Below are 24,526 nucleotides of genomic sequence, written 5' to 3'. Positions count from 1 at the left end.
TATCGTTAAAGCAAATTAACTAAATAAATATGTTCATAGGAAACAAACGTAACATTAAAGGAGAACTATCATTAAAACAAAAATTAAATATAAGCTTTGCCTCAAGCAAATAAAACTTTGTAAGTAAAGGTATGGGTTCTATTATCTGTAATGCTTGGACCATGGGTTTTCCAAATAAGAGGTTTTTCAACAATGTGGATGGCCATGCCTTAAGTCTACTGAAAAACAATGTAGGATGCAATAAACGCAATAGGATTGATTTGACACCAATATGGACTTATGCAGCTTAGTTACCATCAAACAAATAGTATCGATTTATTATTACAGGGGAAAAAGAAAATTAGAATTATTTGCTTAAAATGGACTCTGTGGGATATAGCCTTCAGCATTTTCTAGATGAGAGAGCCCATATCTTGGTATTTTTATATAAACTGGTATGTGCTCTCTTTGCCTAGACTATGTATTAGAGCTATTAAAACTGAAAACACAAAGCTATATGTAGAGAGTCAGATTACTGGGGCAGGGGTAGTTAAGATAAACATGATTTAAAAATTGTTTAAAAAAAAAACTTACTAATTATATTCATAAAATGTCTTATAAGATAAAGTTAATTCACAACACCGACTCAAATCAACACACTTTCTAACAGCTTGTCTTCCCATCTGTTTGCACAGCCCAGTGCATAAAGGTGATAGAAACACATCCTGCTAACTTAGGTACATTAATACTGCACGAACATGAAGACGTTCAGGATTTAGAAAGAAAATCACTCTACAAGGAATTGTGTCTTGAGTTTTGAAGCAGGAACACAGGATTTTTTAACTTTATGACTCTTCGGTTATATATTAGCACTCCAAAGCTATACAAACATGTTTTGCAGGCCTTATTGGTTGGAAGATCTAAAGCAGCAGATACTTTTACATCTGATTATGAACAGATGGTAATAATAGGTAGAAATAGGTTAATGACGTACACTTTTAGTCTAATGCTAGATCTGGGGCTTCTCTACCGGCAGGAATCACCAAATGAAAGCATGCATTTTCAGGATAAAATCCACCCCAAGTGTGAAAGCTCCGAATTACTGAAAGCCTGTTTAATCAAATAATTCCGAATTTTAAAACTGATTTCCTTTTTCTCTGTAGTAATAAAACAGTACCTTGTAATTGTTCCCAACTAAGATATAAATAATCCCTACTGGATGAAAAGCAATCCTGTTGGGTGTAATTAATATTTTGTTGATTTTTTAGTAGACTTAAAGTATGGAGATCCAAATTATGAAAAGACCCCTTATCCAGAATACCCTTGGTCTTGAGAATTCTGGATAACAGGTCCTATACCTGCACTTATGATGTTTACTCTTACTTATCTGCCTGTTCATTAGTAACAGCCTCATCTTCTTCAGAGATTTCTTCCACATTGTAACTTGGTGGCTGTGGCTCAGTTCTGTGCTTTTCATACTGAAAACGCTGCTTTTCCTTTAGGTCCCGATTCTTTGCCTCTTCTTCCTCATGTAAAAGATAAAAGTATCCCCGGCCTTGCCTCACTCGACTCATCAGCTGCCTGGAATAGAAGATATAGCAGTCCTTAATGGAAGATACGGCCCCCCAAGGTCATTTACCTGGTCCCCGCTGTGTCCTCACCCCTGGCTACTACCTGTCTGCCTCAGCAATTGCATTTAGGCTGACAGATAGTAGTCAGGGTGAGGACGCAGCGGGGGGGGGGGCGTAGTTTGAGGGCTAACTATAGTCCGGCCCCCCAACAGTCTGAGGGACCGTGAACTGGACCCCTGTTAAAAAAGTTTGAGGACCCCTGATTTAAGATTTCCTTGGGCATCAAACTGTTAAAAAGCCTCTCAGCATTCAAATGTATTAAGTTTTTCATTTTATCTGAGATGAGAAAGATGTGATGCTGTAAACTAAACTTTTTGCCTCAATTTAAAGACATTTTGTAAAAACCACTAACTTTAGAAAAGATCCTATTTAACCAGTTTGAATTTGTCAGGATATGTAATTTAAAAAATAAACGTGTATCTTTGGTTGGCGTACTGTTATTAGCCTTTCTGTACTGCTATGGGTTTTTTATCTATACAAGTCAGAGATCTCCAAAAAATTATACATATTTGGCATTGCTTTATTTATACATATTTTATATTGCTTCATGTATACATATTTATATGGAAGAGCACTCGGGCCACCAAAAAAAAAAAAAATCTGTAGAATTATGACTTTAAAAAGTCTAAATTATGACTTTTAATCTCATAATTATGAGGTTAAAAATCAGAATTTCGATTTTTTTAAAGTCATAATTATGAGATTAAAAATCATAATTATGAGTTTAAAAATCATTTAACAGATTTTTGGTGGCCCCAGTATTATTGGTATTATTATATCAGTATTATTTGGTATTGCTCCATTAAGGAGACATGAGGGGGGTTCCAAACTAATTTTGCTAATCGTTTGTTTGGTTAGATTTCTCCATATTACTGAAAATGTTTTGCTTTTTCATATTTTAGTTATTTTTATTGTAATAGAAAAAAGGATTACACAAAGATGAGAAACCTAAGATCGTTCTAAAATAAAACAAAAATAGTTGAAATTAAAGATCCCTTTAGTAAATGTCCATAATCTGAAATAGTGCAAAAAGAAATGGGCTGGTATTTAAAGCAAATTTTACATTCTGCCTTTGTTACAGAAAACAGAATTTCAGATTAGTGAATGCATCTCACAAGGTGGTGTGGAATTTATTAGGACCCTTGACTGAAACAAGGTTGACTTGAAACAAGGTTGTCCATCTGTGACTGATGATTTTATGGGTGCACACAAAACCATCCCTGGACCTCTTGAAAAAATCATCAGAAAACCAAACGCCTATGAATCTCAGCAGTTATGAAACTCTGTTGCATATTTTACTTATTTTACTTAAATGGTAAATTAATTTGCATGGATTACATTTATATTAGTTTTGTCCTGTTCCTACAGACACTATTGGACTAAAAGGCTCCTTCAGCTTCTCATTCATTGGTTCGGTAAAATAAATATGTCTCAGAGCTTCTTTTCTTAAAGAAAAAAAAATCTCATCTTTTTCCTTATATGAGTTTGCTTATCTTCTCAAAATTTAAATTGCTTTTTTTTGCCTTGGAGCAAGACTACAGATTTTTGTGTATGCTCCTGCATTTTGCCTACATTTCTGCATAAAAAGTGGCTTTGTAAATATTTGCATACAAATTACTTTGTTGCATAAATTCACACAGGAACCATGAAACTGCCAAGAACCTTGTACCTATTGTATATGACAGACAGACAGATGATGGAGTTTACATTAAGAGTAATGCCACACAGGAAAAAGGGAATTGCACAATACCTTTGCACTGTAAGTCACTTTATTTAAAAACAAATAGGTAACACCTGTGATTAATGAATGTCAAAACTGGGTAACCAATTTTGTATGTGTATGCCCTGTGTATGAATATTTAAAATTGATATGAACAATTATAATGCACAGCAACGACATAGTAATTTAGGCTGAAAAACTACACATGCTTCCAGTTCAACATTTTTGCCTACTGTAATTAAAACCTGCCTAACTGCTAGCTGATCAAGAGGAAGGCAAAAAAAATCACATATGTTGTCAAAAATAGCAACAATATAGGTATACATACAAATAACTTAGGATGTGTTGTGCATGCCTTCTATTAATTGCTAGAAATTTTTGCTGCAGGGATACTGGAGCAGGGGCATAACTGCACAAGAAGCAGACCCTGCTGTTGTAGGGGAGCTGCAGGAGTGTTGGGAACTCAATGCAATAATTAAAACTATCTGCAAGGAGTTTGTATGTTCTACTTGTGTCTGTATGTGTTTCCTCTGGGCTCTACTGATTTCTCCCATTCTCCAGAAACATACAGGCAGGTTAATTGTTTTTTGACACTCTGATTGTGATTGTGATTCAGAGTGTGAATGTGATAGGAACCTATCACTCCTCTGGGGAAGGGACTGATGTGAGCGATGTATAATCTCTGTAAAACCACTGTGGAAATGTGTACACTATACAAATAACAGGAAATAGAAAAAATAATGAGCAATTTTAATACAGTATAACTTGGTAAATGGGCAAGCTTACCAATGTTTTGATGCCCTATATTAAATGTAATTTGCTGTGAGGCAAAATAACATCTAATTACACCACTGTGTGGCTGAAATTATTCCATGTTCATTGTACTCCTTAATATATTGTTTTAAAGCACTTAAATTCAAATTTTGCTGGAAAAGATCTTAAAAAAAAATATGAAATGCTCAGCATCCAAGTCCCCCATTCTACATTAATATTTTATAAATGTACCTTCTTCAGCAATAACTTAAGGTTTTGGGCTAAATATGTACCAGCTTTATACATTGATCTGGAGTGATTTTGACATATTCTTTGTGGGGGTACATTTACCCCCAAACACTTAAAGCTGTTACTGCTGCACCAAGTAGATTTACAAAAAAGTGGAACATGAATACATGCATGCAGCATATTTTAGTATTTTTTTTAAGATTTTTTTCCCAATAGAAAAGCCACATTAAAAAAAATAAACGCATTAAAAGGGGGTGTGTATTATGCAATCAGTTTTTTTTTCATTGTAATTAAAATAACTTTGCAGAGCTCTGTACCTGTTTTCACTTGATTTGTCAATCTGGGAAGATAAAAGCTTTAGGGAAATTGTCACTAGACAGGAAATATATTTTACTGTTGGGTCCTGGTTTTGGAAAGTAACAGGTGGGCCAAATACTACATTCTCTTGGTCCAGCTCACATTTTGGAGCAGACATTTCATAGGAAGGTTGTCCTATGGAAAGGTATTAAATTGTAATTAAAACATTAGAATGTATTCTCTGAACAGATCAAAAACGAAGGAAGGCTATCTCTTGTGGTACGTACTTGCAGAGGGTCTGGGGGTAATGGCTGTAGATAGGAAAAGCAGAGGGAACAACTGAGAGCGAAAGTGAACCCAGCAGGCTTAACAATCCCCCAAAAACAATAAGTACTATAACTATAGGGGTCATAAGGGGTATAAGTTTTTATTTTGCAATTTTAAAATATAACAATAAATGGAAAGAAAGGGCAGAGGAAAGGAAATAAAAGAAAGAAGGAGGAGGAGAGAAGGAATACCAATGCCAGTTAAAAACAGATTCAGTGGGGGTGTCCTGCAATGCAACCAAGGACCCCTAGACCATCTCAAATTTCTTTGGGCATCCACAGGCCAAGTATGCCAGCTTTTGTCTGGGAAGGGTATTGTTCTCCAGAAGGCATTGGTTGAGGGTGTGGTGGCTTTGACAATATGTAGGGGGGAATATATCCTATTCAGAAATTTTATTTGGATGTACTTATCTCGTATTGACATTAAGATGGTAGGGACTTGCTTTAGCACGTCATTCCAGATTTCAGGTATATTGCTTATCCATTTGTCTCGTAATTTATTTAGGGGGTTTGAGCAGGCTTGCCATAAGATAGTGTACAGCCAGGCTACTGGTTTATTTAGGTCCGTTCTCCTAAGGTATACCTCGAGAGTGGAATCTGCCAGTTCCACTGGCCTTGTGGGAAATTGAGATCTAAAAGCATGCCTGAGTTGCAAATACCTATAGAACATTTTCTGCAGAAAATGGTGGCTAGCTCTAAGGGTTTGGAACTGTTTTATTTCCCCATTTTCCACTATGTCATAAAGGTTTTTAATTCCATTGGTAGCCCAGCAATTGACATTGGGTAGACCTTTAAAGTGTGGGAGAGACTCATTTTCCCAGATTAGCGTCCAAGGGGACCATACTGGTTGTGTCTGATGGACATGTTTAAGGGCTTTTTGGAAAATTTGAGTTACTGTTATCATTGTGGTTGTGGCCATATAAAAATGAAAGGGGCCCCTGTAAAGTAATTTAGCTAGGGCTTCTAAGGATCCCAATGGCGTGGCTCCTAGGATTGTAGATGGATTTTCTAGTTTTAGGACAAGCCACAAATGAGCATAAGTTAGTTGACTGGCCCAAAAGTAAAGATTAAGGTTGGGAAGTGCGAGGCCCCCGCCCATGTAGGGTTTTGAATCCAATGCGTGGGCAGTCACCAACCCAAAGAAATCTCTGGATGATGGAATCTAGATAAGTGAACCATTGGTTTTGGGGTGCTATGTGTTAGTTGTGAAAAACGTATAAAAACTTGGGGAGAAACGCCGTTTTTAGTAAGTTGATTTAGCCCGGTAGGGAAAGTGGTAGCTGTTGCCAAATTTCCATTTTAATAGTGAGGGCACAAACTATGGGGTTTAGATTGTTTTCTTCAATTTTTTTACAGTCAGATTGAATGGCGATTCCCAAGTATTTAAAGTTTTGGACTACCTTTAATTGACCAAACAAGGGGGGTGTTCCTGGGGTCAAGGAGTCTAGGGGGTAAATTACTGATTTTGTTTGGTTAATTCATAGTCCTGATACATTCCCAGATTCCTAAATCACATCTAAAGCTTCACTAAGAGTATTGTTGGGGTTGGCTAGATACAGAAGCATATCATCTGCGTATAGAGACAGCTTCTCAACTATTCTAGTCTAGTGACAATCCCTCTACTTACCCCAAACATTTCTACTTCTTACTTCTTGAGATTTGCTTTACTCGTCATTGCAAACCCACACACATGTCATACTTTCCATTCTTATTTCAAGTTTGTTTGTTTGTCTTTTTAAAACATTGCATTTAATTAAAATCTGTTCATTCAATCAATTTCAAAGGCCCTAAAAAAATATTGTGGCCAAATATACAGCATATGGATATACTGCTTTAATACATCTATGCTTCTTTCACTTGTACAAGTATTGGACCTGTTATACAGAATTCTCGGGACCTGGGGTTTTCCGGATAAGGGTCTTTTCGTAATTTGGATCATCATAATTTAAATTTACTAAAAAAAATAAACATTAATTAAACCCAACAGGAGTGTTTTTCCTCCATTAAATATTAATTATATCTTAGTTGGGATCAAGTACAAGGTACTGTTCTATTTACAGAGAAAAAGGAAATCATTTTAAAAATGCTGAATTATTTTAATGAAACGGAGTCTATGGGAGATGGCCTTCCTGTAATTTGGAGCATTCTGGATAACGAATTCCATACCTGTATTGATATACAGTATCTGAATGTAGAAGTTTTATTAAAGTGGACCTGTCACCCAGGCATAAAAAGCTGTAAAATAAAATCCCATTTCAAATTAAATATGAACCCCAAACTCATTTTTTTATTAACACATCCATACCCATTATAAAAGCATTTAAAAATCCCAACTGTCAATCATATATTGCCTACCCCGCCTCTATGCCTTAGGCATAGAGGTGGGGCTGGCAGTTACTTTCACTTTCAATTCAGAACGTCTTAGATGTTGCTGCACTCCTCACATTCCCCCTCCATTCTCACAATTTTGTAACCAGTGCATATACATGGGCATCAGGTCCCCCCATACTGGCACAGAAATAAGATTTTGGCAGGATGCAAAGCTTGCCTTAATAACAGTGTCCACAAAATGGCACCTGCCTGCTTGCTGCAACTGTGAATTACAAGACTGAAGAAAATAAGATTAAACTAATTTATATGGTGTAGATTACATTTATTTTGCTTGACAAACACAAGTGAAAACAATCTGGAATTATTTCTTAGGGTGACAGGTCCCCTTTAAGAATGTTGATTTTAAATTAAGTTTAAATATTGTGTTTTCTCCTCCCTACAGATTAATACAAGTTCTCGTATTTAAAATACACAAAATGAATCATGCATTCATGCAGCTAAATGAATGTCTGAAGACACAAATGCCATCTAATTAATATGAGTCATTGTTTCTGGCTAAAACGAACATTGTTCTTTCTTAATATAGTAGGAAAAATAATTGTAAAGAATGCTAGAAGCATGGAAATCACATTAATATCTGCCAAGCAGCAAAATGGCAATGATCTTTTTGTTTCCTTGGCAACTAATATGACAGTGTTGGAGACTACAGGAATTCTGCAGCAGTTGCACTGGCAAAGTACACTTGGGCTGCTTGAACCTTCCAAACTCAAGTTCTCACCAATATATAGACAAAAGACCTCTTATAACCACTCATAAAGGATTTCTACAGTAATAAAAGAAAAAATCTGTGTTTGTACATAAAACAGGGAAGAGATATTCATATTATTCAACAAGCTGTACTTTATAACCTTCTAATACAATATATAGTGAATAAAGTACCACCTATTGTAAAATATAAGGTTATTATAAGTCACAGAGGAGTTCCATGGCCATATAAATGCACAAGGCCACGGTCACGGAACCCCAAGGTGACTTCTAATATCCTCATATTTTACAACAGCTTTATTTATCCAAGGAATGACCATAGCTCAGTGCTATTCTATCTAGATGCAGGATAACCCTGCAATGTGAATCTTAAATGAACAATTTGTTAATTAAAACCATCTGTAACAGCTGACCTGTACAGTCATTTTCTAAAACAATAACTGCAATCAGAAAAATATTAATATTCGTTGCCATCTGATATCTTATATCCACCTATATCTATTCAGATCCTGTGACTTTATTTACTAATGCCAGGTAGATCACCATACTTTATTCAGGCTGTTCTTAAAATATTGCTGAATTGTTCTAGATCAAATTCATTTTTGTTTATCTTACCTAATTAGTCTTGGCTAACACTACAGGCTATAGTTCTGCTTCCACTTAATTATAATACATTGCTGTGAAAATAGAAAACCTTTCATGGCATGCATACAAAGATTAATCAATTAATACCCATTTCTTGGGAATAAGCAACTTTTCTGTTTCAGAGAAATACGAAATGGACTCCAAACCTAAGAAAAGATTTGTTAAGGACACAAATAGAACACAAGCATAAATAAAGTACATTTCGTCAGATGCTCCTGGCTAGGTGGAGACCCACAGGAAACAGGTAAAGCAAAACCAAATAACCATACCAGAATGATCACCTCCTTGTCTAAAAACAAACTAAAAATCTGTTTTCCTATAATGACTGATTGTTGTACTAGAAGCCTTGTCATAAGGTCTGGGATGAATCAATTAACATGCAATTATTGGAAATATGTGACTTCTGTTTGAAAGAAATATAAAAGGGTCCAGTTAATATAGTGAGGTGAAAGTGTAATTTATAGCAGAGTTAATATCACATCGAATAAGTAGGAATTGCAAAATTGTATTAATATTTTTTCTTTTTAACTCCAGTCAAAAAATAAAGGGCTATTTTGGGGTATCCTTGTTCTGAATGTTTCCCTTGTAAAACAGGCAATAAGGTCTTGAAATACTGGTAAATCAGGTGCTCCAAAATATTTTGTAGAAATCTTTGTAGAAATGCAACCAAGCTTAGCTCCTATCAATATGTTAATAAAAGTAGGACTCTAAAGAATCACATACTGCAATGATCCAACCCTACTTCACTTTGTTCTACTGTAAAGTCATGGATTCTGGCACTTGAGATCCCTTTGCTTTCCAGACACTCTGTGCACCACCTACTATGGAAAGCAGACAGTCTAAAATCCCAGAATCACTACCCAGTGTAATAAGGTAAGGGAGGTGTGGCACTACACTGTAGTATATACTGAGTATAAGGGATGGTGGAAATTATTACAACATGGGTTCAATCCAATATGTAGAACCAGGTATATCTGTGTAAAAATATCAATGTATATTTATGGATGTTTAATGTTTATGCACCTATTCTGCTTAAGCAGAACTGAATGAGATCATGTCAAATAGAGGAGGAATATTTCTCCTTTAAATAAAAAATGGCTGCTTGCAGTAAGGCGAAAACTTCCTACATAAAATATATAATGAAAATTAAATATGATATTCTCATTCTATCATGAGTCATTTATGACTCATACAGCAATTTTAGGAAATATTGTACATCTTAAATAAACATGTGTTAATAGACTGCCAACATGTTCTTACCTGGTGTGCTGGAACTCATTGTTGAAGTTAGTTTTGTCCTTTTTTCTTTGCCTCAGGTAAAATGTGGTCCCAAATGATGCAGCCTTGAACAAATAAGAATACTTAGTGAGTCACTAACTGGTGCTAGGTCCCACCTTATAATTACAAGTCTGTAAACAAAATCTGTTTTGTCCTTATGCTACCTGGTGTATAAAACAATACAGGGCACTGTCTCTTGAAGTAACAGCAAGTGGCAACATGAGAAACATAATTCTATCTTTAAGGCAATGGTTAGCACTGCTGCCCTGGTGCAGCAAGGAATTTCTATGTTTTCCTCGTGTTTGTGTGGGTTTTGTCCCACACTTCATAAACATAATGGAAGGTTAATTCACTTCTGATCAAAGAGTCTGACGTGGGTCATACACTCACTATAACCTGGAAAATCTGCTCCTAGAAAGTAACACATATCAACTAATCAGAGATTAGCTCTGTTTAGCCAACTGCAGGAAGAATAATAAATGTTACAATTTGACTGGTTGATATGGGTTACTGCTCTAAAGCATATTTCCCACTGATAGTAAATGAACCCATCCTAGTAACCGCTGTGTTAAAATATATATTTTCAGATGTATTTAGTAAAGACATAAATATACACACATACGGGCTGATTCACCAAAGGTCGTTAACGCTTAATGCATATTTTTATGCGTTAAAAAGTGTTCGATAATTAAGTACCGATTCATCAAAGTCATTTTGCATGCGTTACTACTCATATTGCATGCGCAAAAATTCTGATTATCGCAAATCGTTATTTCCATCGCATTGAGGTACAGTAATTATTGAATAGAAATAATACTAACACATAATTCACAAACATTCAAATTCATTTGAAGCATTAAAAGCATAAAATGTGGCGATAATTACTGTGAAACTTAACGGCTCCCAGGAGTAGGCGTTATTAAACAAAATTGCAGCTGGTGATTGTAGTGACAAGATGGAGTTTGCAGTCGGATTTTTTCAGGTATGTGTTCGCCCTAGAGTGATGCATCCTCCAGTTTTCAGGGAAATGGAAATTTTCAGAACGGTAGTTCTCAGAAAGTAACTCCTACGTGCGTAATAGCGTGCGCTAATATCGCCTGCTACGAACTAACGCATAAATATATTGCATGGTTTAAAATAACTCTTAAAACTATGTCATCGCCAGATAAATAACGACAATAGCATCACTTCTTAATTCAGACAAGTGTCCTTTTAGTGAATCGATCGTTAATTCTCAAAATATAAGACGTGATAATATTTTCAACGCATGCTATAAATATCACTCGTTTTTTCGGCCTTAAGTGAATCAGCCCCATAATGTTACAATTAATTTGGAACAGCCTATCTACAGTAGCAAATAAAGGATATATATATATATATATCACCCTGCATGAAGTTTAAATGATAAATTATGTTGTCACTTCCCCTTTATGGACTTCCTCAAGGCTCACATGCATGCGTTACTACTCATATTGCATGCGCAAAAATTCTGATTATCGCAAATCGTTATTTCCATCGCATTGAGGTACAGTAATTATTGAATAGAAATAATACTAACACATAATTCACAAACATTCAAATTCATTTGAAGCATTAAAAGCATAAAATGTGGCGATAATTACTGCAATATATTTATGCGGTAGTTCGTGACAAGATGGAGTTTGCAGTCGGATTTTTTCAGGTATGTGATCGCCCTAGAGTGATGCATCCTCCAGTTTTCAGGGAAATGGAAATTTTCAGAACGGTAGTTCTCAGAAAGTAACTCCTACGTGCGTAATAGCGTGCGCTAATATCGCCTGCTACGAACTAACGCATAAATATATTGCATGGTTTAAAATAACTCTTAAAAATATGTCATCGCCAGATAAATAACGACAATAGCATCACTTCTTAATTCAGACAAGTGTCCTTTTAGTGAATCGATCGTTAATTCTCAAAATATAAGACGTGATAATATTTTCAACGCATGCTATAAATATCACTCGTTTTTTCGGCCTTAAGTGAATCAGCCCCATAATGTTACAATTAATTTGGAACAGCCTATCTACAGTAGCAAATAAAGGATATATATATATATATATATCACCCTGCATGAAGTTTAAATGATAAATTATGTTGTCACTTCCCCTTTATGGACTTCCTCAAGGCTCACATGCCTTGAGGAAGAGCCGGCGGGGCTTGAAATGTCGCTTTTAATGTGTACAGTAAGACTATGATGTGAACTTTTCATATAATACATGTTTTGCACTTTAAATGTGTGTGCTATCCAGTTTTGAAAAAAAAAAAAAAATATATATATATGTATATATACACACACAATATATACTATATCTACACAATCTACTGGCTAAGGGAAACAGAGACTGGGCTGTTGTGGTTTGTGGGGATAGTTAGATTAGGTGGGTCTTTAAGACACTTGAAACCCACTCATTCCCTTTATCCTCATTGCCCAATACAACTGTAAATACTACAGCATATTTTAAGATATATCACTGCTACATTGTACTTAATTAAAAAAGAATGTCTGTCAGAAATGAAGCTGCTTTTGCTCTTGCATTAACGACGCAACATTTCTAGTAAAAAAAACAACTTGTAAATAGTGGCACAGTAAAATCTTACAGTGTAAAATGGCTCAATAACATGAAAGACTAACTCCAATAATCCAAAGGAGGCTTAGGTTTGTGCAGTGGTGTCATAATTTGTGTGTGCACATACAAGCATGGTAGTTGTCACAGCTTTGGCGGGTCCTTGTCAGTCTGCCGGGGGGCTAAGCTTGTTCTGGTATGCTAGATCAGGTATAGTGGATGGTTTAACCCCTAAGGTGGGTGACCACTGGTGGATGGAATACAAAAGGTACGCTATAAAGCGCTGGGTGGGTACTGACATGGGTAATTAGAAAAGGGGACCGGATAGGTCCCGGATTGGCGGTGGTTAACAGGCAATTCCTATTTTCATTTTCCACATTACTAAGAATATGTAACATATAATAATAATTTGGATAGATTCAGAAAATGACCACAGAAGCATAATGTGCTGCTATACATATAATATTATGTGTATACGTGAATACAATGTGGAGCTTGAACACTCATAGGAAAGAGCAATTGAAACATTTTCATGAATAAATGTGTCAGTTTATGAAAGTTTCCCTGCAGTCAGAAATCTGTTAAAAAAGCAAAAATACTAAATTGCAAAATACCCCTTTGCCCCTGAATGTTGAGTGAATATAATTATATACAGTATATGCTTGAACAGAATTTTTCCCATTAAACACTATATTAATGGACTGATTTTATTCCATTACCATTTCTCCTTTTGATATTTTTGGTATGCTTTCAGCATTTGAATCCTCTGCTGAATAGTTTTCAATAGCCTCCTTTTCAGATTTAGGTTCCTAGAAAATAACACAACTGGATAGTCAATAAGCAGCAATATTACAAAAGAAAACAGATACATTGAGTACTTTGTTAGTGTTTAGTGAAAAATAATGCTAAATTGCACAAAATAGTATCGATAGCTAACAATTTCATACATTTGTAAGGTAAAAAATTATGCATAAGTGCTTAGTTATGTTAGTCAGTTAGTTAGCCAAAATGTAATCTATAAAGGCTACAGTGGGTAGATGTCTAGCATAGAAGCCAGAACACTACTTCCTCCTTTACAGCTCTCTAAGCTGTTAGCATTCAGTAACCAATCAGTGACTTGAGGGGGTCCCTGTGGGACACAACTGTTCAATTAGTTCAATTGAAACTGACCTGCATGCTCACAAACTAACTGAACAGTTATGTCCCATGTGCCCCCCCTAAAGTCACTGACTAACTAAGAGAGCTGAAAGCAGGAAGTAGTGTTCTGGCTATTTATTATGTTAGACATCTGCTCAATCCAGCCTTTATAGATTACATTTTTGCCTAACTAACTATATTACAAATATTTTTTTATTTTGCACATTCTATCTATTTTATCCAGTTTCATTTTTACACTGAACTGTTAGTTTAATAGAATAGCATGATACCGTGCTGTAGATCATCTTTAAACCCAAAGCATCTAAACCAGGGATGCTTTAACTTTATTGATTCTTTGAGAAAATCCCAGCAGTCAAATTTTATCATACTTGAAATATTAATGATTACATCCTACACATTATGAATGATACCTGATTCTATATCTACCAAAATATTGTAAAGAGGATATGACATTAGCAGCTGGTATGTTATAGCAGAATGATGTCAGTACTTTGCAGTGCTTAACTTGTGAATAACAGAAGAGCATCTAATTCTAATAATTTAGATAAAACACAGGAGACACATATAAAGGCTGAACAAATGAAAGAAGCCACTGAAATTCTATCACTATTTCACGTCACCTATATGGACTTCAGATCGGTTATGTGCATCTCTAATAGTCTTAGAAATCATAGATTTGTTCTTATTATTGAGATTTGTTTTAATGTAATAATATAAGACATTTCTGAACACTTCTAAGACTTAAAGCAGAGGCTCCTAAAAAGTGGGCTTTCTGCCCCTGAGATGCCTAAAGCAGTGAAGTGCCAAACGGAAGATCATGAAGGGAAATTTTAAGTAAATACCAATTTACTGTACTACAGTAAATATCCCTGGAACAACAGTGTAGTAAATGATATGTCAGTGTTCTCTTTTATTCATCTTGTATACTGACCAGTTACAGAGACTTGAACACAATTCCTAAAACCTTAAAATTCTGCACCCATTTTAGCACACCTAGCTATGTTGAGCAAACACATTTGATGATGTTCTGTATTAACAGTATGTGCTATATACTGTTAGTCATACAAAATGTATTACTGCATATATATTGTAACAATTTCATTTATTCAGAATAATTTGTAATAAGGACAGAAAATCAAATGCCTAAAGTAACAGATGGATATTTGCCCCTTTTTAGAAATTAAGTGTCAGTGACAAATCCAGTCACACACACATCTAAACAAAAACCCAGCATTTTTTATAAACACAAATATTGCACTAGTGGAGAGATATAAACATTTGCATTAGGTTTAAATGAGATGGTTCCGACAGTAGTAAACTCTGGGTGCAATTCAGCTTCTGCTTAGGCACACAAGCAAGTAATTGCTGAGATTCCTACTTCCCTACAAGTCATTACTGTCAAGAAATTGAAGGAAATGAAACACTGAAAGTCAGTGACATTCTAACAAAAGTCTGCTTGAATGCATTTTTCGATCTTCTAGCGGAATTTTGTTCTAGAACTTTTCATAGGATTTATTCATGAAAAGCCCAGTCTATAATATCAAATTTCACATTGCAAGGGACTAGAGGAAAACATTCTGGGTTAAAAGGCACAAGACATACTGGTATTAACTGTAGTAGTACCAGCAGCAGCATTATAGCTTGGGCAAGTCTCAGAACGCAGTCTATTTATTACAGAACAAAAATGGGAGTATACTTTACTCCTCCGACACAGAATACAAAAAAGATAACAGCTGAGTTTTGCTATGACTGGCCTACCGTGTTTCCCCAAAAATAAGACACTGTCTTATATTTATTTTTTCTCAAGAAGACACACTAGGGCTTATTTTCAGGGGATGTCTTATTTTTATTAAGTATAATACAACCATCTATATTTATTCAAATACAGTTAAGTCATCTTCTTCTGGAACATTGTCATAACTCTCCAGACCCGGAATTCCATCCTGAATTTCTTGCAACTCTATTTCCACTCCATTCGCGCATGCGCAATAGGATGCCTGCGACTGTGTTACCACACGGCTAGGAGAAAGGAGTGATGCAGTTGCCACCCGCGCAAGTGCGAATGGTTTGAAGAAAGGAGCTGTGGCAGATAAAAGGTATTCCAGTCTTCCTTACCGGTCCGCGCCAAAATGCATAGCGTGGCTATGCAGATACTGTAGGCTGCATAGCCATGCCCATCACTAGACCTTATCATTGTTACATCATTGTTTTAAGACTCTTTTACTACAAACATGTACAGTAAAAAAAATGGTCCTAATCACTATGTAATACGTTCTTGCTGGTAAACTCATCATTGATCTGTCCCCTGGACTTTCCTTGATCCATTCCAAAGCATGTTACCAATCCACCTCAATGGAGAGCACCTGCCCCCCACTAGATATATCCATACCCAGTCCGACCCCACTATGTCCCTGCCTTTAAAATAGTCTTGGAAAGATGGTGATCCTAGTGTGGAGGGCTAGGTCTTCCTTGTGTCCTACCACCCTGATTTTTAAACCTTATTTAGCAAAGTGGACACAACTTAGTATACTTCATATATATTTATACTAAGGAATTATAAATGGGGTTGGGCTAATTCCTCCTTTAAGTGCATAATTTTACATTTATCAATATTGGATTTGATTTGCCACTAAGCAACCAAGATTGCTACTTTCCCTGCAAAGATGATACATCCTGTATTGGTTGAATTGTTATACATTTCTGCTACTGGCAAGCACTGCTAATTGTATCAGTGCTTGCCAGTGGCAGAAAAGTATAACAATTCAACCAATACAGGATGTATCATGCTTTTCAATGCCCCCCAAGTCATTAACAAATGAATTAAATAAAAGTAAATTCAATACTCTGCAACACACCTCTATTAGTAAATTAGAGAATTTGCTGTTGACCACGATCCTTCATCCAAATCTCTATCCATGTAAAAATAACACCACCAAGACTAAAAGAACCATAGCAAATGCAAAAGTATAAAACACAGAATCAAAATTTTTAGTAGAATTTAAGTAGACCACATCTACTTCATCAATGTCACTGTCCAACATCCCATTATTAACAACTTGTTTGATATGATCTGTCTTTCCTAAAACCTAATAACACCTTGTAATGTTGTTCTCGGGGGAAAAATATTAAATGTGATCTCTTATAAACCTTTAAATTACTTGCCCACTAGAGATGTCAAACCTACAGGCCAATAAATGCCAAGTTCAGACAGAAAACCATTTTTACAGTAAGAATTAGCTTCTTTTCAATCCATTGGTACTATGCCAGATGAAATGGGAGTCTGACAAAATCACAAATAATGTCCTGGCTTATACTAAACTAAACTTTTAAGCACTTAGTGGATTCATTTTACCAACATGTTCTGTGAGGTGGAAAATATGTAGAAATCTCATCTAAACCTTTATATGTAATTATCCAGTTTTTTCTTGATTTTTTCCTGTTTAGCTATTTCTGTTGTTGCTAAGTACAGGTCATATGTCTATGAAGATTCTCATTCATCCAGGTCATGATATACAGTATCTAGTAGAATTAAGTCTAAAACAACTGGACTTTTCTGAGTTTTTCTTGAAAACGTTTCACCACTCATCCGAGTGGCTTCTTCAGTTCAAATGACTGGTAGGGAATTCCCCGGTATTTAAACTCTTGATGGTAGTAGAGTCACAGACATCCAATCACAATGGTTCCATTGAACTTGTTCAGTTAGGTGTTAGCTGAAACTGACAGGTGTAAGAAGGTATGATCCAATCACAATGGTACCAAGATTCTCATTGATGAAGGTGTTAATCCTTCAAAGTACATGACTGGAAGTGTGAACTGTTGTGAAACTGCCGGGGTAAGGATGTCAACGCTCTCTACTACCATCAAGAGTTTAAATACCGGGGAATTCCCTACCAGTCATTTGAACTGAAGAAGCCACTCGGATGAGTGGTGAAACGTTTTCAAGAAAAAACTCAGAAAAGTCCAGTTGTTTTAGACTTAATTCTACTAGATAAGTACAGGTCCTTTTCAAAAAATTAGCATATTGTGATAAAGTTCATTATTTTCTGCAATGTACTGATAAACATTAGACTTTCATATATTTTAGATTCATTACACACAACTGAAGTAGTTCAAGCCTTTTCTTGTTTTAATATTGATGATTGTGGCATACAGCTCATGAAAACCCAAAATTCCTATCTCAAAAAATTAGCATATCATGAAAAGGTTCTCTAAACGAGCTATTAACCTAATCATCTGAATCAACAAATTAACTCTAAAAACCTGCAAAAGATTCCTGAGGCTTTTAAAAACTCCCAGCCTGGTTCATTACTCAAAACCGCAATCATGGGTAAGACTGCCAACCTGACTGCTGTCCAGAAGGCCATCATTGACACCCTCAAGCAAGAGGGTAAGACACAGAAAGAAATTTCTGAACAAATAGGCTGTTCCCAGAGTGCTGTATCAAGGCACCTCAGTGGGAAGTCTGTGGGAAGGAAAAAGTGTGGCAGAAAATGCTGCACAACGAGAAGAGGTGACTGGGCCCTGAGGAAGATTGAGGAGAAGGACCGATTCCTGACCTTGGGGGACCTGTGGAAGCAGTGGACTGAGTCTGGAGTAGAAACATCCAGAGCCACCGTGTACAGGCGTGTGCAGGAAATGGGCTACAGGTGCTGCATTCCCCAGGTCAAGCCACTTTTGAACCAGAAACAGCAGCAGAAGCGCCTGACCTGGGCTACAGAGAAGCAGCACTGGACTGTTGCTCAGTGGTCCAAAGTATGTCATTCGGAAATCAAGGTGCCAGAGTCTGGAGGAAGACTGGGGAGAGGGAAATGCCAAAATGCCTTAAGTCCAGTGTCAAGTACCCACAGTCAGTGATGGTCTGGGGTGCCATGTCAGCTGCTGGTGTTGGTCCACTGTGTTTTATCAAGGGCAGGGTCAATGCAGCTAGCTATCAGGAGATTTTGGAGCACTTCATGCTTCCATCTGCTGAAAAGCTTTATGGAGATGAAGATTTCATTTTTCAGCACGACCTGGCACCTGCTCACAGTGCCAAAACCACTGGTAAATGGTTTACTGACCATGGTATTACTGTGCTCAATTGGCCTGCCAACTCTCCTGACCTGAACCCCATAGAGAATCTGTGGGATATTGTGAAGAGAAAGTTGAGAGACACAAGACCCAACACTCTGGATGAGCTTAAGGCCGCTATTGAAGCATCCTGGGCCTCCATAACACCTGAGCAGTGCCACAGGCTGATTGCCTCCATGCCACGCCACATTGAAGCAGTCATTTCTGCAAAAGGATTCCCGACCAAGTATTGAGTGCATAACTGAACATAATTATTTGAAGGTTGACTTTTTTTGTATTAAAAACACTTTTCTTTTATTGGGTGGATGAAATATGCTAATTTTTTGAGATAGGAATTTTGGGTTTTCATGAGCTGTATGCCACAATCATCAATATTAAAACAAGAAAAGGCTTGAACTACTTCAGTTGTGTGTAATGAATCTAAAATATATGAAAGTCTAATGTTTATCAGTACATTACAGAAAATAATGAACTTTATCACAATATGCTAATTTTTTGAAAAGGACCTGTATTAGTAGAGTGTTTTTCCAAAGAACAATTTAGTTTGACTCCATTTCCAAATAAGTGTAAAAAGTGATGGTGAGCCATATAAGCATGAAAAAAGTTCCTTGGAGATGCCAAATAAGGGCTATGATGGGCTATTTGGTAGTTCCATTTGGACTGCTAGCCTGCAGGAGGCCCTGTTGGAGTAAAACTGTGTCTCTCTGCTTCCAAAACTTTCCAGAGATTTAATAAAAATGGGCACCTACTTTGAGGCCACTGGGAGCAAAATCAAAGGGGGTGGTGAGCAACATGTTGCCTCCGAGCCACTGGTTTGGGATCACTGATCTACTTGTTTTCTCTTGTTCTGTCTCCATGTGGTAGCTCTGGTTCAAATTTTAACACCTGTTCTTCTGAGATACCAATATGCCAGCTATGGCCCATGTTTCATGCAGGTACTATACTGCAAACAGGTCCTAAGCATTCTGAATAACAGGTCCCATGCCTGTACTATTAAATCATTAAATATTTTTGATTCATCAGGATTTGAATGGCTAAAGCTGCAATTATATTTGACAATCAGGTATCATTGTTTATAAAATAAAAAATGTATTTTTTATTTGTATGTTTTTACCATATAGCTTGATTCAATACTGTATTAGTGAAGACAATGTAACAGATTGATTAGTATATGTCCAACCTAACCTATCATCCTAATAACAAAACTGCAGACAAATTCAAGCAAACAGTTCTTTAGCACATTCCAAAATATTAATTCTCACCGTCTCACCGTATTAGAGCTAAATGAAGGCATAAAAGCAATGTATGAAGGTAGTAACACAACGTGCAGTACTTGGGTGCTTAGTGTTTATTGGTCTCACATGTTTTCAGGCCACATGGCCCTTTTCTCATTTGCAGACAAAACAACTATTGTAACCAGCCATTAGATGGCATTGCACCTCAGGTAATGCATTTTTATTTATTTTTCCTTCAGTGTGACCTGGAGTTCTAATTGCAAGCTATGAATGTGCGCGATAAATATGTACATAGTGTGCCTGCCTCTCGGAGCTCCCATTAGCCATATGACTGAGCATGGACGCTAGAATAAATGCACCATTAACCTGCTGAAAAATAGCTTTTAATCAAATTAATAGATTTTATCGGTCCCTAAAACACTTTGCATTTTGTGAAAAAGCCTTTGGACTGTTGGCAGAACTTTTATTCCAATAAGCGTTACATTATGAAACATACATTATGTTTTGTTTTTCTTCATAAACTCAACTTTCATCTGTATGAGACAGTGATTATAAAGTCTTTACGTCTCATCTGCTTGGCGGGAGATAAGAAATGTTTTTTCCTTAATAAAGCAGGATATTCTCATGACTCAAATTACACCAATATAATCCTAAATGCATTCTTTTTCATACAATGTGCAGGATTATACATTAGGGCTCATTTACAATTGCAAAATGCAGTATTCAAAGTGAAATTTTGAACCATGTGTTATACCCACAATGCAGTGTGTCCCCATAATTCCAGCATAAAAGTAGTTGCAATTCCACATTGTCTCCATTACATTAAATTAGAAAGTGCCAAGTGTGCTGGATAGGCAGTTGCTAAATTTCCTCTTGCAGTTCCTTAATGGCTACAAATCTAAATGCATCCATAGGGACATCCTTGGTAACAATGTTTCTGCCAATGGATGCACCTTTTCCATAAAGCCATTTGTTGACTTTAATTCTACTATAATGAGAGATAATGAGACCCAACAATTGCCATAATATTTTGCCCAGGCTTCCTCCTAGTTTAATGTTGGAAGAAAGCTATAATTGCTGGGGGTGCCAAATGTTAGGTGCCCTTCCCCAGTGATTATAATGGCTATCCTGATAGCTAAAAACTACACCTGCCTGGGCTACTTTTGTAGAGCAGCATATTGCAATCTTCTTAGTGTCTTCCTTTGTTTTTACTGGGTGGACATGCATGGTAGAGTGAAAAGTCAAACTTTAAGCAAAATGTCAGCTTTTTTACTCTACTGAGCATGTGCTGGCTCAGAGCAACAGAGAATTGAAGAAAGAAGGTTGCAATGTGGTGCAGCAAACATGAGCAAAGGCCCTTGCTATTTGATAAGATGTGGGTTGCCTAACATTTGCCACACCCCAATTAATGTTCCTGCTACTTTCTTCTTCGCTGTGTGCTCACAAAATTTCTTTTGTCCACAGTTTTGTAAAACTGTGTGCACACACTTTTAAAAGACTGTTGCGTGCAGTACAAAATTATGTGTTTTCACACAATATTCTTTGTTTGCACCACAATTTATTGTGAGTGCTGGTCTCAAAAAAATACTGATTTATTTTTAAAGTATTTATTTAAAAAGGGGTAAAAAAAAAAGTTAAGTGTATCTTTTACACAGCCCTTTTCTCCCATGAGACTCAAAGCACTTTACAGCAAGAAAGTTTTCTGGGACACCACTTGTCCAGTGCCACAGGGAATCAAACCAGGGTCTCTAGTCATAAGACTAAAGGGTATAACAGCTGATGCTAAAAGATTATAATGGCTTACCTAATATCCCCCACAGGGCTTTTGGGCTGAATGTTAGGCTCCCCCAAGTGGTTGTAATCCCTTGCCTGATAGCCCAGGCTGGTGCTTCTGTTAACAGAACACTGCCCCGGCCCAGAGTACTTCTGATCGAGTACCATGGAGCAATCGTTTTCTTCCGCTTCATTCTTCAGTGGCCCTGGGCCAGCTCTTGCACAGTAGAGTGAAAAAGATTTTTGCTTAAAGTTTGGCTTTACACTGTACTTGCACATGCTCACCCACCGAGAGGAAGGAAGAAGATCACTCTGTGGTGCTTGTCCAGAAGTAATGTGGGCCTATGCAGTTTTCTACTAACAGGAGCTTGGGCCTGCGGTATCAGGTAAGTGATTATAATCACTGGGTGGTGCCTAACATTTGTCACACCCCAGTGATTGTACCTTTCCATATTATTTAAGTTTCCTACTGATTAAAATAAAATTTAAAGACACCATTTATGTTGTCAACAAAATATTCTTATGGTTATTTATATAGTAGGGTGGGAGCTGCCACTATATTTCTTAACGACCATGAAAACCTATTAGTGATGTTGTTATTCTGTTTATTAAATGCTTTAAGGTGACCTGTCATTGCTCTAAAAATGCATTATACCTGTAGTGAATGTTTAATATATTGTTTATTTTCTGTGATATCAAATGTTATTAATATGTCCCTTGGTTAAACATTTTTTGTGCTGTTTGCTACACAGACACCAGGGAAAATCAAGTAATTTATGGTCTCTCAACCTAACAATGTTCCTATTCCCTTCATGCAATTACCCCTCTTTTCATAGTGCCACTTAATTTCATACATAATAATAACTGTGCTGTGTGCTACTTTGAATAACATTAAAGGTTAAAACTTAAGCAAGCAATTTGAAAAACACTGGACTGCTTTGCCAGAAAGGAAACAGAAACAGTTAGGAATGCCAACAAATACTTTCACCCACATAGATAAAAGAAGAACTATTCAAAAATCCATAAAAGGCCCTTAATACATTATGCATGTGGTTAGGCATAGTTATATACCTACATAAATGTATTCTAATAACAGGATCCATTTAAAGTATTGTTTTTGATTTGTGACCACTGTACATACAGTAGAAGGGCTTTTTTACTAAGATACTGTAAGGGCAAACCGCAGTTGCCAATAGCAAACAATCAGCTATTAGCTCTGAACAGTCTACCACAAGTTGAAAACAAAAATCTGATTTTTTTTTAATTTTCTTTAATATCTGCATGTTTTTAACCGCTATGGTGATTTGCTCAAACTGGGATTGGTAGAGTCAAAGTAGTTGGGAGACTTGGACACCAATTTCAGTTTAAAGCTGTCTTCTCACTGCATTTAATTAACATTAATGCAGGTTTTACCCAAACAGTGAAGTAAATACAGTCACTTGAAAAAAAAAAATTGAAATTAGACCTTCACTCTTGTTGGGTCTGGTTTGGGTTCTCCACCCAAAACACATCAAGGTACATAATCGCCCTTAGGACTCACCATTTGCTACATATCTCTGTAGCTCTACAGAGAGAAACCCACTGCTCTGTAATAGACCTAGGGCTCTTACGCACGTGTTTTTTATTTGTTTAGACATGCATGCTGAGCACACAAAAAAGTATATTTTGCATGTATATGCATTTTTAACTGCACCTAAGTGTTTTTGAAATAGAGATTGGGAGAGAGTACAATAGGCTCTTGACTGCACGCACTCCTTCCTTGCCTGCCTACTCCCTTTTTCTCCCAGGCCACGTGCATTATTTTACTAATTATTATTACTAACAGTTAATAATTTGAAAGGTAATTGTTGTATATTTATATAATTGGTGGGAGTGGGAGTAGCCTAGAAGTGGGACCTAGGGGCCTCACATTTCATTAGTCTGCCACTGCTAAAGGCCTGTGGTAGCCTAGGGCTAACAAAAAACATTTATATATAACAAAACAAGAACATGGTTCTGCCATCAATATATTAAAACATAAAAATCATCAAGTTCCAGGAACTAATGTCTGATTATTACAGAGAACAACCAATTCTATAAAGAAAATATAGAATTGCTTTTACAAATAGTACTTCTTGGGAAATTACACTGCTGTATTTTAAAGGTTTTCTGGATAATGGATTTCTGTATAACAGATCACAAAGCACACCTTTTATAAAGTCAGGCAGAGAATCCTGTGTGACAATAACAGAGCCCTTTCCAACAACATGCATAATCATTCACACAGGATTTGCTCTAAATCTCAGGTCTCCTCTATACAAGTATACACTGTAATGGCTACAAATCAATATTCCTTTAAATTCACACTTTTAGAGCAGCTTCTCATAGCACTAATGTATCAACAGGACAGTACCAGCAGGGAAGAACTAAATGAAAACCGATTCAGCACACTGATTACACAATGAAGATGTTGCTTTCTGGATAATACTAGATTCAGTCAATAAGCTAAAATGAGAAAATGGCAAAAAAAACAACCACTGTTCAGTTACTTTCCATTCCTCTGTGATTAGGTTTTTTCATCTCCTATTGTTAAGACAATTTCACTACTATTTATCATCACAACAAAGAATTTGATCTGGTCACATTGCATAATTCCATCCATATGAGACCCTGTGCTATTTCATCCTTGGCTGCTTTTTATATTCGACATTAATTAATTGAACAGATGACCGTTTTAAAGTGTTTCTTTAAAGAA

General features: G+C 36.4%; 1 protein-coding gene across 2 annotated transcripts in view; it reads right to left on the bottom strand.

The window, feature by feature from the left end:
- ccdc60 (coiled-coil domain containing 60) overlaps positions 1-24,526 on the bottom strand; it is a 65,277-nt gene that overhangs the window by 21,854 nt on the left and 18,897 nt on the right. The window contains exons 2-4 of one of the 2 annotated variants that reach the window (XM_012968689.3): positions 13,279-13,368; positions 9,957-10,039; positions 1,363-1,560 (exon numbers count right to left, since the gene is read on the bottom strand). In XM_012968689.3, coding sequence (XP_012824143.2) covers positions 1,363-1,560; positions 9,957-10,039; positions 13,279-13,368 — 371 coding nt within the window. The remainder of the gene's footprint in view (positions 1-1,362; positions 1,561-9,956; positions 10,040-13,278; positions 13,369-24,526) is intronic. The other variant, XM_031892846.1, reaches the window with a different exon arrangement.

Source organism: Xenopus tropicalis, chromosome 1 (assembly GCF_000004195.4).
Source record: "Xenopus tropicalis strain Nigerian chromosome 1, UCB_Xtro_10.0, whole genome shotgun sequence".
Classification (NCBI taxonomy): Eukaryota; Metazoa; Chordata; class Amphibia; order Anura; family Pipidae; genus Xenopus; species Xenopus tropicalis.
This window is presented reverse-complemented; position numbering and strand designations above follow the sequence as displayed.